Source organism: Aspergillus sydowii (assembly GCF_001890705.1).
Source record: "Aspergillus sydowii CBS 593.65 unplaced genomic scaffold ASPSYscaffold_15, whole genome shotgun sequence".
NCBI lineage: Eukaryota > Fungi > Ascomycota > Eurotiomycetes > Eurotiales > Aspergillaceae > Aspergillus > Aspergillus sydowii.
Window position 1 is genome coordinate 712,635 of NW_024467873.1, and position 13,720 is coordinate 726,354.

General features: G+C 51.0%; 5 protein-coding genes across 5 annotated transcripts; 1 reads left to right on the forward strand and 4 right to left on the reverse strand.

The window, feature by feature from the left end:
• Positions 1-147: 147 nt before the first annotated feature.
• On the reverse strand, positions 148-1,474 carry sfh5 (CRAL/TRIO domain protein; the record flags this gene model as incomplete). The annotated part of the gene is made up of 2 exons (XM_040850044.1): positions 148-706; positions 768-1,474. 2 exons carry the CDS (start codon positions 1,472-1,474, stop codon positions 148-150), a joined length of 1,266 nt encoding a protein of 421 aa, XP_040697742.1.
• A 719-nt stretch (positions 1,475-2,193) lies between these two features.
• ASPSYDRAFT_61883 (PP1-complex regulatory subunit GLC8) lies at positions 2,194-3,213 on the reverse strand (the record flags this gene model as incomplete). The annotated part of the gene is made up of 3 exons (XM_040850045.1): positions 2,194-2,308; positions 2,395-3,103; positions 3,177-3,213. The coding sequence occupies 3 exons, from the start codon at positions 3,211-3,213 to the stop codon at positions 2,194-2,196; spliced, it is 861 nt and encodes a 286-aa protein (XP_040697743.1).
• An 858-nt stretch (positions 3,214-4,071) lies between these two features.
• On the reverse strand, positions 4,072-8,706 carry ASPSYDRAFT_161939 (uncharacterized protein; the record flags this gene model as incomplete). Its single annotated transcript, XM_040843043.1, has 3 exons — positions 4,072-7,186; positions 7,267-7,376; positions 7,429-8,706. 3 exons carry the CDS (start codon positions 8,704-8,706, stop codon positions 4,072-4,074), a joined length of 4,503 nt encoding a protein of 1,500 aa, XP_040697744.1.
• Positions 8,707-10,069: 1,363 nt separating this feature from the next.
• On the forward strand, positions 10,070-10,841 carry ASPSYDRAFT_511548 (uncharacterized protein). Its single transcript, XM_040848234.1, has 2 exons — positions 10,070-10,502; positions 10,576-10,841. The coding sequence occupies exons 1-2, from the start codon at positions 10,319-10,321 to the stop codon at positions 10,740-10,742; spliced, it is 351 nt and encodes a 116-aa protein (XP_040697745.1). The 5' UTR covers positions 10,070-10,318; the 3' UTR covers positions 10,743-10,841.
• Positions 10,792-12,475, reverse strand: ASPSYDRAFT_120776 (putative chromatin assembly factor 1 subunit A; the record flags this gene model as incomplete). The annotated part of the gene is made up of 3 exons (XM_040840414.1): positions 10,792-10,885; positions 10,945-12,065; positions 12,155-12,475. Coding segments are annotated over 3 exons (1,536 nt in total), but the record flags the coding sequence as incomplete, so codon positions are not given.
• Positions 12,476-13,720: the final 1,245 nt, after the last annotated feature.

Here is a 13,720-nt window from a genome sequence, read left to right on the forward strand (position 1 = left end):
CTGTGTAAAGTCCAATAAGACAGTCTTGGACAATAAGACGCCTCGCTGGTCTGAAGAAAAATTCTAAGAGGTATCATAAGAAACAGAAAACGCAAGTCGATCGGTCTTCCCAAATCACATCCGCAGCGAAAACCCCGGAATGAGCGATCACTTCTGCTCTTCTTTCTCTTCCTTCTTCTGCTCCTCCTTCTGCTCCTCCTTCTGCTCCTCCTTCTGCTCCTCCTTCTGCTCCTCCTTCTGCTCCTCCTTCTGCTCCTCCTTCTTCTCTTCCTTCTTAAGAGCAACAGTTCGTGCAGAACCTTCCAAATCCGCACCACCGCCACCATAAGCCTTAGGGAACTTCTCAGTCAAGCCAGGGAACTCCTTAGCGAGGTTACCGCCGTTGGAAATTGGGTGGAACTTGCGGGTGGTGTTTTCATTAACGAACAGCTTAACGAGCGCAAACACCCAGCCCATGATGGTGGGGACATTGACGAAGTACTTCTCGCGCAGCAGCTCCGGGTACGCAGTGCTGAAAACTTCAATGGTCTTCTTGGTCGCAGCCTTGATGGTCGGGTTCAGGCGGAGGAAGCTAACGTTCAGGTAGTCGTGGACCTGGATCATCTGGTAGGGATCCTCGCCGTTGTAGTCGATCACTGAAGTGGCCTGGTCTAGCTTCAGTTCCTGGACAGCAAGCTCCATGAGAGCGGCGCGCCACTTGATGAACCTGCGCATTATCTGTCAGTCAAAGGAAATATGAATGAAATGAAAAAAAGACGAGGCCATACTCAGTGATATTCCCAAAGGTATCATCGATCTTCTTCACAGCGCCGTAGATATTCCAGGTAACAATCAAATCACCCTTCCCCTCGCGCGCATACGTTGTGAGGTAGCCCAACCCGCCGAACTTCGCGGCATCATAGGTACTCTTAACCAGGGCAACAGGATCATTTTCTTTGCGCCATTCCAAGGCCTTGGTCAACTGCTCCTCCGCGAGCTTAAGGTTACCCTCATTGGCACGCAGGAACTTAATGAGCACATTGATGGTGGGGATATCAGAAGCGTCGTGCTTCAGGGGCACCCCCCACATCTCCTGGTGTCCGGTTTTGCTCAAGATACCGGGGAGGCGGTCAAACAGTTGCTCGAGAGCAGGGGTTTTGGTGAAATACTCTGGCTTGGAAGGCTCATTCTTCTTCTCTTCCTTGCCGGAAGCCTCGGGCTGGGCTTCGGACTTGGTAGCCTCTGGGGCAGCGGGCTGAGCTGGTTCTGTGCTTGTCGCAGCAGGTGTTTCAGCGGCAGCTGTGGCGGCAGAGGGTTCAGGGGCCGCGGGAGCAGCTTCAGTTGCAGGAGCAGTCGTAGCAGCGGTAGGCTCTGTGGCAGGCTCCGGTGCAGGCGCAGACTCAGTAGCGGTAGGCTGCTCGGACTTGGTGATGTCGGGCTCCTGAGTCTGAGGGGCAGCGGCCTGAGGCTGGTCCTTTTTTTCCTGGTCGGCCATGGTCGGAAAATCAATTAAGAAAGACGAGAGAAGAGATACTGAGTGTAACAGGGTTTGACTGGGAGAAGATGCAATTGTGATGGGGAGAGCAGAAGAGAGATGCGTGGGAGAAAAAAGAAATAAAGATGCAGGAGCAGCCTTGGAGAAGAAAAGAACAAAGCAAAACACAGCTAAAACCTGACGCAGGGCCCAGAACAGGCGGGATTAGGTGTCGTTAATTGGTATTATTATACCCAAAGTCGTGCCGGGCTATCAGTTTTAGCTCAGTTTCTTAATTCATGGCCAGTCGGCTTTGATTCGGTCGTACGATCCATTGATTCGCGAATTTCTTTCCAAGTCGGTTACTCCTGAATGTGCTTGCCAGTGTCATTTTATAGTTAGGCTGCCACTGCTATATATAGCGTCTTCTTAAACAACAAGTTCAACAACCCGTTACCCTGTTACCCTAGTGGCTATTCCTGGTGTCCTTTGGGTGGGTATCTGAAACACATATGCAGTTGATAATTCAACTTTGATATACCGTGGGAGATCTATCAGAAAACGGAGACAAAACCAAGCCAAGCTGACGTAAATAACACAGTATGCTGGGAGAAAAAAAAAAAAAAATAATAAATGAAAAGAACAAAACACATTCGTTATTCGTCTCCTTGCTATCCATAACTCAAAGGCGCTGGGGAATATACAATAGGAAAAGGGAAATAAATCAACCGTGTCGTCACTCACTTGCCGCCATTCAAAAACCGCTGCGGAATTTGCGGCATGGGCGGTGGAACGCCAGAGTTGGTGTCTTCATCGTCCTCGTCCTCGTCCATTTCATCCAACTCCTCAGGGTGTCTATCACAACTGGTTAGCATTAATACCCAACGCCTCACGTGGCAGTAGGTGGGGATGGGAAACGGGAAGGATGGTTGGGCACGCACGCCAGGAGTTCCTTGATATTCCGCATTTCATAATGCTTCCTCCGCTGTTTTTCAAACTGCGCATGCTTCTCCTTCGCCTGCTCAGGTGTCAAGAGCTCATCACCATTTGTCTCGCTGGCATCGTTCGCGCCAACCACGACATGTTTATCGCTGCGATGGGACTCATTGCTCAAGCTGCGCGCACGTGTAATCCGATCGTCAGCCCCAAGATGTGTCCCGTGCGTGAGCTCCTCTTCAGGCTCCCCCAGTTCTAGCTCGGGAATGTCATCCTCAGAGAACTTCTTGGAGGTAGAGGAAGACGACGGCTTTTTATCCTTATCTAGCTCGTCTACGACAACGCCCTGGGCGTTGATCAGGCTCTCCTGCGCCTCTGCGAGTCTCATCTCCTCCTCGTCCTCGGCGGGGTCATAGTGCGGCGCATACGGGGTCTTGGGCTCGTCGATCTTCATCTTCGCCGTTTTTTCCTGTTCCGTCAGGTACAGATTGGCCTCATCCCACTTGAGGCGGGGCGAGGCGTCGTCATGGTGGCCGTGGGAACTGGCGAGAGAGGTGCGACGGGAAGACGCAGAGGGACGACGACCGGCATTCTGGAGTGTATTTTGCAAGGTGAGTTCCTTGGTGTCCGCAGGCGGGGAGGGGCTATGATGGACGTGGACGTCGTCGTGCGAAACATGGAGGCGGTTTTGAGAACTAGAGTTCTTGAGAATACCTAGAGGAGGCAAAAGTCATGCGCAGTTAGATCGGATCTAAACGTTAAAAGACCTTGATCTCAACCGACTCACCCTTGGGTCTCTTTGGGATTTCGGTGTTCTGCGCCATTTTGGATCGAAGTGGGATGGGCAGTCGAGTCGTTGAAGCACTCTCTTGTGTGATCCTTGTTCTCTTCGCGGGCGTCGTGATCAAGCAAAAACAAAGTCCCCAGCCCGGGTAAATGATCTAGAAGCAAAATTGGCAAAGTCTCGAAAGCGCGCGACGACCTAGTTATACATATCGCCCCGAAGTCAGCTGAAGGTCTAACCGCAGAGCTGAGATCAGGTCTCGCACACTAACCCTCCTGACAGTGGCGACTAAGTACTGTAGTCACAATCCGCGCAGATGACCAGATGATTTGAAAGAATTTTTGTTATTGTCTCAGCCTCCAAAACGCGTGACAGCCAGATACAGCGTTCTTGGAATGGAAAGATGAAGAGGGAAAGGCAGTGCCAAGACCACATGTTTGGCTCGTCTGATTTGGCACGTGGGGTTACCAGGATGACGTCGTCGACGTATTAGGTAAGCTGTTTATTTAGGCATAACTACAACTAAAGGGGCACAAAAATAAACAAGATATCCTGGATTAAATGTCTAATCGTTTCCAGCGCAACTCCAAAGATCATATTCTTGCGTAATAAAAGGGTACTCCGATGGTATAAGTTCAAAGTGCCACCCAAAAGCCGGGCCTTGTATGCTGTAATATATCAATCAAATAACCCGCACTCCGCCGAGAGAGAAATTCCCAGTACAGCTACAAGTCGAGAAAGATACACAGCCCAAACATACAACTAGAAAATAGAAAAAACAAACCACTGTTCCGAAATTAGTGACGTGGAATATGGAATAACAGATCATGTCATCCAAATGCTCCAAGGTGGTATCAATAATATGAAGGAAGATATAAGTAAAAAGAGAGTAGAGAATTTAAGCAATAGACTCAAACTCCTCGCGCTCACGAAGCCGGTTCCGTGCGAGCTCATCCCCCCCATTGGCTGAGAGTTGCATCCAGTGCAGCGCCAGGCACATAGTATGGGGGTCTGATTTGGAGTCCTTGTCTCGGCGGTACATCATCTCCGCCTTGAAGGTATCTCTTAGTAAAGTAAGTGGGAAGGTCACTCGTGGGACAAGTTCAGGGTGAGTGAGGTATAGAATCGCCAGTTCGCGTTGAGCAACAGAGTGGCCCTCCTTCGCTGTGATGATCCACATGTTGGCTGCTTCTTTCATTGGATCACCCACACGAGGGTGCATATCGTACATATGCGGAGGATGCCGACGGGTGAGTTCTTGGGAGACGATCTCGTCCGCAATCTCCACCATACTGTTACATACTTCATCCTTCAGGCTGAGAGCAGCCAGTCCAAATTGCAAGAATGCAGTACCGCTGTCTGTTTTGTTCAGTGTATCACTCGGAACAAAAGCCGATATAAACTGGAGATCGCGGAAGAGAGTTTTTGGCTTCATATCGAGAATAATTTCCCGAAGCGCCTCGACGATCTGCTTCTCGCTGGGTATAGAATAGTCAGATGGTCGAGAATCGAAGATCACTGACTCAACAGCAGGTGACGTCGGTGTATGTAGCGGGTCTTTCTCAGGCCGATGACGCCTATGGGGATCGGAAAAACTGCACCTCGCATCGCGCTTCCTTTGAATGACAGACGTACGTCTTTGACGAGGGGTGGGATCGGGAACGTAGGGAGACGATGCTTGGTCATCGTTAGCAGTAGTTATTGACGCGATTACCAAGCTTCGGAGATCTCGAAGTGCGTCGAGTTTGACGAATGGGTTCCCGTGACGGGAAAATACGTCTAGGAGACGTCGAAATACCGTGCTGTAAGAGAACGGGGCTGAAACTTCCAAGCCAGCTGTGGTATTCGTAGCCTCGGAAGAAACGCCTGAAGTCTCCCGATTGAGAGGATCAAGTGATCTGCTTCTCCGAGAGGATGGGACGCGATGAATTGATTGGCGAACCGCTCGCTCATCACACTCCGAGTAGAAACGCTGGATACGAGATCGTTTCCTCATCTGCGCCTGGATTCTCTTTTGGTCTATTACGTTGCCAAACCAAGCATCTGTTTCGGTGCCACAACTCCATACTGGTGAGCCAAGATCGCTCAACAGTAGGCTTGTCAATGTGTGCCGAATGTCGTCCAGGAATGCTGTCTTCCCATGCGATTTTTGATCAGCACGCCGCGGTGGCTGAATAGCATTATCACTGAGCATGGAGGGAGGTCGGGAATAGAAGCTAGACGCACTCGGTGCATACTGGGTATGTGGAGGAGGAGCCGACCAGAACGTGCTGCATGAGTCTCCAGTAGTGGTTGATGGAGCCCTATCGCCGAGGATGGAAGATGTATCAGTGCTGGCGCCTGGGGCTCTCCACCTATCAGAATCTAGACTTTGGAAGGAGGGCTTCAGATTAAGCCTAGGAGAATCCTGAGAGACCCTTGATGATTCCTGGGGACGTAGAATTGTGCTGGCAAGAGAGGGTGTAGAGTGAGGAGAATCATCACTAGTCGCGCCAAACGACCGTAGGCTGGAAGCAAGGCCAAGAAAGCCTCGGTTACTAGACCCTTCGTACTTGGCTCGTTCTTTGTGGAACAATTCACTGGCCCATAGTACCGGTGTTTCTGCCATCGTCTCCCCAACCAAGCGGTTAATGCTGGTTCCAACCTCGTAACAGAAACGGTGAATCCGTTCTTCACCTTTACAGAAATTGTCGATGTTGTTATGGGCCAGCCATTTCCGGATTAAATCAACCTGTTCATCTGCAAGCTTGGTCGGACCTGCTTTGTTGCTGGGGGCCTTCATGACGTTCATAATTTGCAGCTCAGGCTTCTGGAGCAACGCTCCTCCAAAAGACCTGGCGCTGCCACGAAACCGTGGTTCGGGTTGTGTGTACTTGTGAGCGTAGGGCATGGTCTTAAGCGCGAGTGCGACATGTCTAGCTTCCTCGTAGCGTCTGGAGTTTCTTACATCAGTCATAAACCACATTTTGTTTCGAAGCCTCGCCATGGCCCTCATCATCTCCTTCACCGTCTGTTGAAGTCGTTGTGTATGGCGGTCAAGAGCAACAAAATCAGATTCACAGCGCTCGATTATGGAGCTCGATGTTTGAAGAGAGCGCACACAGGTCGAGTGCATTGGCTCCAATATCCAAGAATCATCGCCATGCTGAATTGATGAGTTAGCGGCACTCCGGCGGAGCAGCCGACTTGCATTCCACCAGTAATGCGCGCCAATGAAATCGGAGTTCTGGTGACAGTATGCCATGGCGCGGTTAAACCGTTCCTTAAGTGATAGGGCGTCTGCTTGCGATCGACCTCCAGACAGCTGTAGGCCATATTCAGCGCGGTCACCGGCAGGATTCTCCTGAATCAGTTTCACAATGGCTGTTTGTAGCGCCTCAAAGTTGTCTTCCGTTCCGAGGGTGGAAGAGTTTCCTTCATCGGCGGGGTGGTTCCCCAAATAGTTGGGTTGTCCGTCTGAAAACAGTCCCCAGACTAGTCTCATACCATTCTGCGAAACAGTGAATAGTGTCCATTCCTCGGCTGACGGGGTCTCTAAATGGGTATGGAAGTCATGCTCGCCTTGGTCAGATAACTCAAAACGAATCCTGTCAGCTTTAGATTCCAAAGTGTTCTCGTGCAGTGAGAAGAAATGGACGTCCGGCGGGAGGGGCCCTTTGGTATGGAACGTCGGCCTAGGAGAAAATGGCACAGATGCACGATAGAAGCCTGGCTCGAATGTGGTGGACATCACATGCTTGTCTGGTTGTGATCCAAGTGGTGACAGGGAAATACCTGAGGACGGCGACTGGGAGTTGTACGCCGGTGGACTGGGCGTGGGGAAAAGCGAATTCAACAATGTAAGTACATCGGTATTGGAGAGCATCAAAAATACCGCAGGAGAAGCTGGTCCATTAGAAAGCGCCGCGGGGCGGCCCAAATGTTGAATGTTCCTGCTGGTGGGATCGTGGATGTGGTCAAGCATATGTTCAATATGTTGTCTGACTCGAGGGCGAGCGATGGGATACTGATGCCTAATGGCGTGGTAAGATAACGTTAGCAAACCGCACTTACTTGTAAAGCGGCGGATCAAACAATTTGGACAGATACGCACATCGGGCGAAGAATTGCAAGTGCCTGCGAATAAGCTTGAAACCCGACCTGGCCAAGCAGTTTCTCTCTTGCGTCTTTCCTGATATAAAAATCAAGCAAAAGGTCGTGGCCCTATGAACTTAGGTCAGCGAATGCGGGTTTGAGTATGGTGGATAGGACTGACCTCAGGATAAGTTAGAGCCCCGTACAGGAACTTGGGGAAAAACCATTGAACGAGCAAGAAATCCAAAAAGCGGTCGCGGCAGCCCTGATGGTCGAGCTTCTGCAGAATTGCTTTGCTCAGTTGCAAAACTGACAGGGGTAGTCCGGCGTCTTGATCATCCAAAAGTTCGAGTAACGCATCCACAGTAGACGCAAAGTACTCCTCGGCAACATCCGTCCTCAGAGGGTCTATCGGGTCCATATCATAACCGGGTGGGGGCTCTACATGCTCCAGAAGGAATGCACCGGTTTGAAGGATATCCATGAGATAGAGCTCAAACTTGGGCTTTGCCTTCCAATCGCTTCCTGTGGCCCATAGTGTCAGGATATGGTCGATGAGCGCGTAAGACCTGCTGGCACCATCGGCGATGAGTTTTGCACAGACCGAGGACCACATATCCAATCGTAGCTGTGCCTCCGGGGCCTCCGACTCCAAAGGTGCTGCATAAACATTAAACAGCAAGGTGGACAGAGGGTCCGTCCTCTCAAATGCCAAAACACGGTCCTTGAATGGAATGCCAGAAACAGGGCCGGTTCTCGAATTTAGACTGGAGATCCTTGAACGGGACGTAGCCGGGAACGAGGGATCCCCACCGGCCTCCCAGGAGGTGACGGAGGAAGATATCAAAGTAGACAGTTGGTTAGGAGTCAAGCTGCATAACTTTTCAAACAAAAATTGGGGATCCGTGCGGACCGATTGAAGGATATCAAGAAGATCAGCCCTCGACTGAGGGCTCAGCTGGGAGAAGAAATCCGGGCTGCGGTCCAAAGCAGAGTCTCGAGGGCCCGGCCAATCCTCCCAAGGATCCGGCTGGTGAAGATGGCGCCGGGATGGTAAAGAACAGGGTTCCTGGAGATCAATCATGGTGTGGTAGAGAGTGATGAAATTGGCCTTGTCGTCATGCTTGAGCCTATCAACCAAGCCGCGTTGAACAGCGGCTCCGAGGCGGATTAGGCGCGACGATATTCCCATGGACACTTTGGTCGCATAGAGACGCTGTTCTAGTTTCCTCCTGCGCGCCTGCTTGTGCTGGTTCTGGCGATAACGACCAGCCAACTCCTCGAAGGAAACCTTGGAGCGCTCTTCCACTGGCACGGCAGTGGGTCTCACAATAGAGGGTTGTTCATCCTCGGAAGAAATGGGCGTTGAAATGAACCGCCAACTGGAGCGGTCCGAGTCGCCAGACTCACCTGTAGTGTGACTCGAAGTCGAGTGTGGGGAATGCAGTATAGGGGACATGCTGGCCGTCGCGTCAGCACCAGGAGGTGCGGCTTCACATAGTCGGGTCGTTTTAAGAGCGGCAGGGAGCAGGTCTGATAATAAAGAAGCCAAAAAAGTTAGGAAATCAAATGCGCAGCCAGTTCTCGCGGGAAGGAATTCAATATTGATTTGACTGCGCCAGACAAATCACAGCGTTTATGCCCAAAGACGCCGATCTTATCTCCGGAAAGGGGAGAGAGATGTGGAGTAGTCTCATAAGCCAGGCGCAAAAGCCAGAAAAAAAAAGGGAAAGAAAAGGGCGATTTAAACAAGAAAAGGAAAAGACGAAAAGAAAAAGAGGCACGCACTGCTCACAAAAGCCAGGGGGGAAGAAAGACCATCGGGTTGGGCATCGAACATGATGTTGTTGCCATGGGCAGTCGCCAGTGGTGGACCGCTTGGCTCGGATGGCTCAAAATGGGGGGTGGACAATGGAAGAGGATGGATGGCGGCCGCGGCGGCAGAGGCGACTTCCCGATTATCGCATGGCTCCTCTAAAGAGGGCGAAGACGACGACGGACGGATTTCATGAGGCGGCAGGTCTGGCGACGGAGGCAGCCTTGAGGGTAGAGTTGACACGATGAGGGTCTCCAGGATGATAACGCGACAGAGGGGGCGGGAATAGAGGTAGAGAGGGAGAGGGAAAGGGAAAGGAAGAGGGAGAGGGCGGAGAGGACGAGTAGAGGTTGAAACAGGGAGAATAAGTAAGAAATGGGAAGCAGCGCAGGGCAAGACAGCGCAGGGTTCTTATTGGCAGCGGTATAGAAGCTGCAGTCACCAACGCAGTAACGCAGTCGCAGAGCAGACGGGGTAAACTCCGAGAGTGCACAGCGCGACAAGTGGCGGGACGACAGCAGTTCCAGGTTCCAAGGATGCTACGGAGCGGGGAGCTGAACGGATGACTTGCAGACTGGCAGTCGAGAAGGGCGCGAGGGCGCGAGAATGAGATGAACTCTCGCCGATGGGGATGCCAACAAATCGAGGGGCGCGACGAGGGAGTGAGCTGGCAGGCGGTGACTCGAATCGGCCGCCTGCATCTGTCTTATTCTTATGCTGGCTGCTAATCCGGAGCAGTGGTCGACTTCTACGCATTCATGTGCTGGACTGCGAGTCTGATACAGTGTCTGGCTCGATCTTTTAGATAATAAAATCGCCTCCTCGTGAACATCTAAGCTGACAGGCGGTCGCCCTCAGTCCAACGAGCAGCGCGAGTCGCAGCTGAAGTGGCTCGCCAGTCGTCCAACATGAAGAAGTGATGCGTTGGCACTGCATGCATGAAGCCTTCCCGCGGCTCTGATTTGTCGCCCGCCCTCCTTCGCGCCTCTGCTCGTCCACGAAAATCTCCCATCCACAACTTAGTTGGAATCGGATTGCTCGACTGCTTCCACACTCGCTTCGGGTGCTTCGTCTGCTCTTCTCGACTCGACTTCTCATTCTTGCGCTGAAACACGATCGCCTCCGTCGAAACAGACGTCTGCTTTTAGGTTTGATTCGCCGCTTCCAAGATTCATCCCAGATCTCCCGAGGCTTTCTACCATGGTTCTACTGTCCGCTCCCGAGTGCGTCCTGCGGAATCAATCAAACTGTATTAATGGCTACTGCACGTGTCTCATTATGTCGATTTCTCCATCTCCCATTTCTCTATGTAGTAAGGGTAGATCTGCTCCTGGCTTGCGCTTGTCCCCGCCACATTCCTTCCATTCTCGCATCGATCCATCGCTTCAACCGGCGGGGTACACTCCACGGCCTGCGCTGTGTGCCCCTCTCCTCGGCAAGTAAGTACGACATACCATTGAGTCGCTGCTGGGTTTCTTTCCGCAACTGTGTCAATCTGGTTGATATTTGTAGTTGGGATTGCAGTCTCACTGCTATACAACCGTCTCGCATTTGATGGGCCCGCAGTCTCCCACCAGGGCACAGCAGTATACCGTAGTTGCAGAGTCGTCACTAGTGATATCGGCCGAAGAATAATAATAGTGGAGGATCTATTCATCCTTTCCGTCACGCAAACCTGAGCTGTCGTTTGTTCTCTGTCGTCCTTGTTGCAGGCGCTCTAGACTACTTGCAGACCCATTTCTTGTCTGCTTCCTTCTGTCCAACCCGCGTCGCAACTAAGTCTAAAGTGTCTTTGAGAGTGCCTTTGGACACTTTCGGAAATCTGGAGAAAAGTGATTAGTTGGCTCCATCCAATTATTAGGGCCAAATAACATTGCTTACCGTTTCTTCAAGATTTCGATCAAGCCCGTCTTGGTTAGATCACTTCCCTCAACAACGGTCTTGAACTCAGCCAGTTGTTCCACTGGAAACGCCCGCTTGGTCTTGCCGGCGGCCACAGCATTCCCGTCCTGCATCGCCAAGGATCCCGAGTTTTGCTGTGCTGGGTTCCCCATGAATGAATGCAAGGTTGAACGTTGTCCCAGGCCGTTGGTCTGTCCTGGCTCTGGAACTTTTGGCTTGTGCCAGTACGACGTTGAGAACGGATCGATTGGAAATGTAACAGACGGTAAAATCGTCTCGATTTTGTAGCTCTGCAGCTCAGGATCGGATTCCTGATCTTGCCATTTGATGCCGGAGCATACTGGTTCAAGATCGCCCACAAGTAGTCGCCGTTTGCCGTTTGCTAGGTGGTCATCTTCGTCATCCAGGAAGCCATCCATGTCCTCGTCTCCCTCTTCACTGCCCTCCTCTTCCTCCTCAGAGTCCAATTCTTCTCCCTCTTCGGCATCCTCCCATTCTGCTTCGGAATCGTAGTCGTAATTAACTTCAGGTAGCTCACGACTGAACGGGTTGCGCATTAGTTTAGCTCCCTTTTCTTTGGGCAAATGCTTCGTGTAAGTCCCTTGGTAAGGCGGGCGAACGTCTTCCCCAAACTTGAGAGATTTCATTCTTACTTGCTTCAAGGATTCCTGCAGCTTTCGAGCAGCCTCCGAGGTTTCCGGCAGGTCGCTTAAGCTCTGCATCTGAAGAAGAATGTCTTTGACTGACATGTTCTGACACCCCCGTCGTCTTTTGTACGGCATCATCTTAAATAGCTCTGATGGGCGAAAAGCTATTTGTTCAGCAGATCCCGTGTTGAAAGACGAATCAACCGACGTTCGTAAATGAGGTAATGCTTCAGCATCTCTTTCGAACCTATGTTGAGGCGCCATATAGGTATGTGGATGTAGGAAGAAGTCCGGGAACGCTTGTTTGTAATCGGACACTTTTTCGACCGTCTCGGATGAGCCAGGAGAATCTCTATCGCCGGACGGCTTCTTGGGCGAACTGCCAACGACCGAGAGAGGTTGATCTCCAGATGTCTTTGGTTTAGCGAAAAAGGAATTCAGCTTGGTTTGTGCCTGCCCAGATGTTAGTAACTCCAAATCAATATCCGCCGAATACAGAAAGAGAGAGAACGAAAGTAAAAAGGTACAACGTAAGAACTTACTCTCTCCTTCTTCAGCCTCTCCTCGTCTTTCTTGCGTTTTTCTTCTTCCCTAGCAGCCTTCTCGTCATCCTTGGCCTTCCTTTTCTCCTCCCGTTTTTTCCGCTCCTCCTCCTTCTCGACATCCTTCTTTCGTTTCTCCTCCTCTCTCTTCAATTTTTCCTCCTCTCGCTCAGCATCTCTCTTTCGTTTCTCTTCTTCCCTTTTAGCCTTTTCCTCCTCCTTCCTAGCCTTCTCCTCGAGTCTCTGACGCTCCTTCGCCTCTTTCTCCTGCTGTTTAGCCTCCCGACTAGCAGGAGACAGCTTCCTCTTTTTAGCTGCAGGAGGAGATCCAGCCCCGCCATTCCCAGCCGAGGGTGGTGTCTGACCCGTGCTATTATTTGACGCCGGCGGACTCCCCGCGGTACTGGTTGTTTGAACCGGCACAGTCACGGCTGGAGCCATGGTCACGGTGTGTTCGGCAGTCTTCATATCTAGAGAATCCATTCTGTTTTCTTTATCATCGACGTACGTCGCGGTCGAGTCGTTTTGCGCTGAAGAAGCAGGCGTAAGTGTAGGTGTATCGGTTTCATGAGCTGATCTTTTCTGGCTCGGCGATGATTGAGTCTGTGTGGAGGCGAATGGTGCCGATGTCGACGAAGGTGCTGAATTGGGGTCCATCGAGATGGACACTTCCATGGTATTCTTTTTTCCTAGTTGGAGACGGGAAAGCGAGAGAGAATGGTATATTTTGAGGTTGTGGTTGTGGTTGGGCGCGAAGAGCCGCTCTCACGCGAGTGAATACAGACTGTCCGGACAAACAGAAAGAGATTTGAGGCCTAACAACAATGTAATCAGACAATGACTGTGAATAGCTAAATGTCAACCATAAACAACAATCAAAAAGAGTGACTGGAGTTGCGTTCCAATTCAACCAAGGCGGAAAGAACAGGGTGGGCCGGTCTCGAGCAGAGGTCCAGACGCGTTAATTGAGGCCCTCACGCGCTTGCCTCGCGTCGACACCATCACGTGATACGTTACATAATCAATACTGCCGCAAGTCGACGGTATCGAATTGACGCTTCGGTTTCAATACAGGCACCTCTAGGTCTCGTAGCATTCCTCCCCTGAGAAAGGCAAGCGTAGTATGTACCAATAAACCAGTATGCGATGCGCTCATGTAGATAAATGTAGAACTTGTTTGCTTAGAAAAGTAAAAAGCGTAAGACTTTCAAGGGAGCTCAAAATTGTTATGTTGGTATGAGTATGTATGTACAAGATATTATTATTATTATTGGTACTCCCTCATAAGACGCCTCAACTGTGCAATGAATACCGATACAGCGGGAGCATTCAACGTCTGATCAACAGCTCATAAACCAGACAGAGCCAGGACTAGCCTGGCAGTAGGTGATCTCCCCGTGTAAATAATCTCAGCTGATGCACATTGGTCGCGGCTCCCTTCGTCATGCAAATGCTTTGATCTTGACACGAATAAATTTCTAGACACCGGGTCGAAAGTAGAGTGATGAGGTGAAAGACAGAGGAAGCAAAGCGAAAGAGAAAGACGGCGCGGGATATCAAGATGCT

Bases quoted from the DNA above. Each gene is read 5' to 3' on its own strand.
- ASPSYDRAFT_511548 (XM_040848234.1), top strand. From the start codon at position 10,319: ATGGCTACTGCACGTGTCTCATTATGTCGATTTCTCCATCTCCCATTT. The intron at 10,503-10,575 runs GTAAGTACGACA...TGATATTTGTAG, and splicing joins TGTGCCCCTCTCCTCGGCAA to TTGGGATTGCAGTCTCACTG.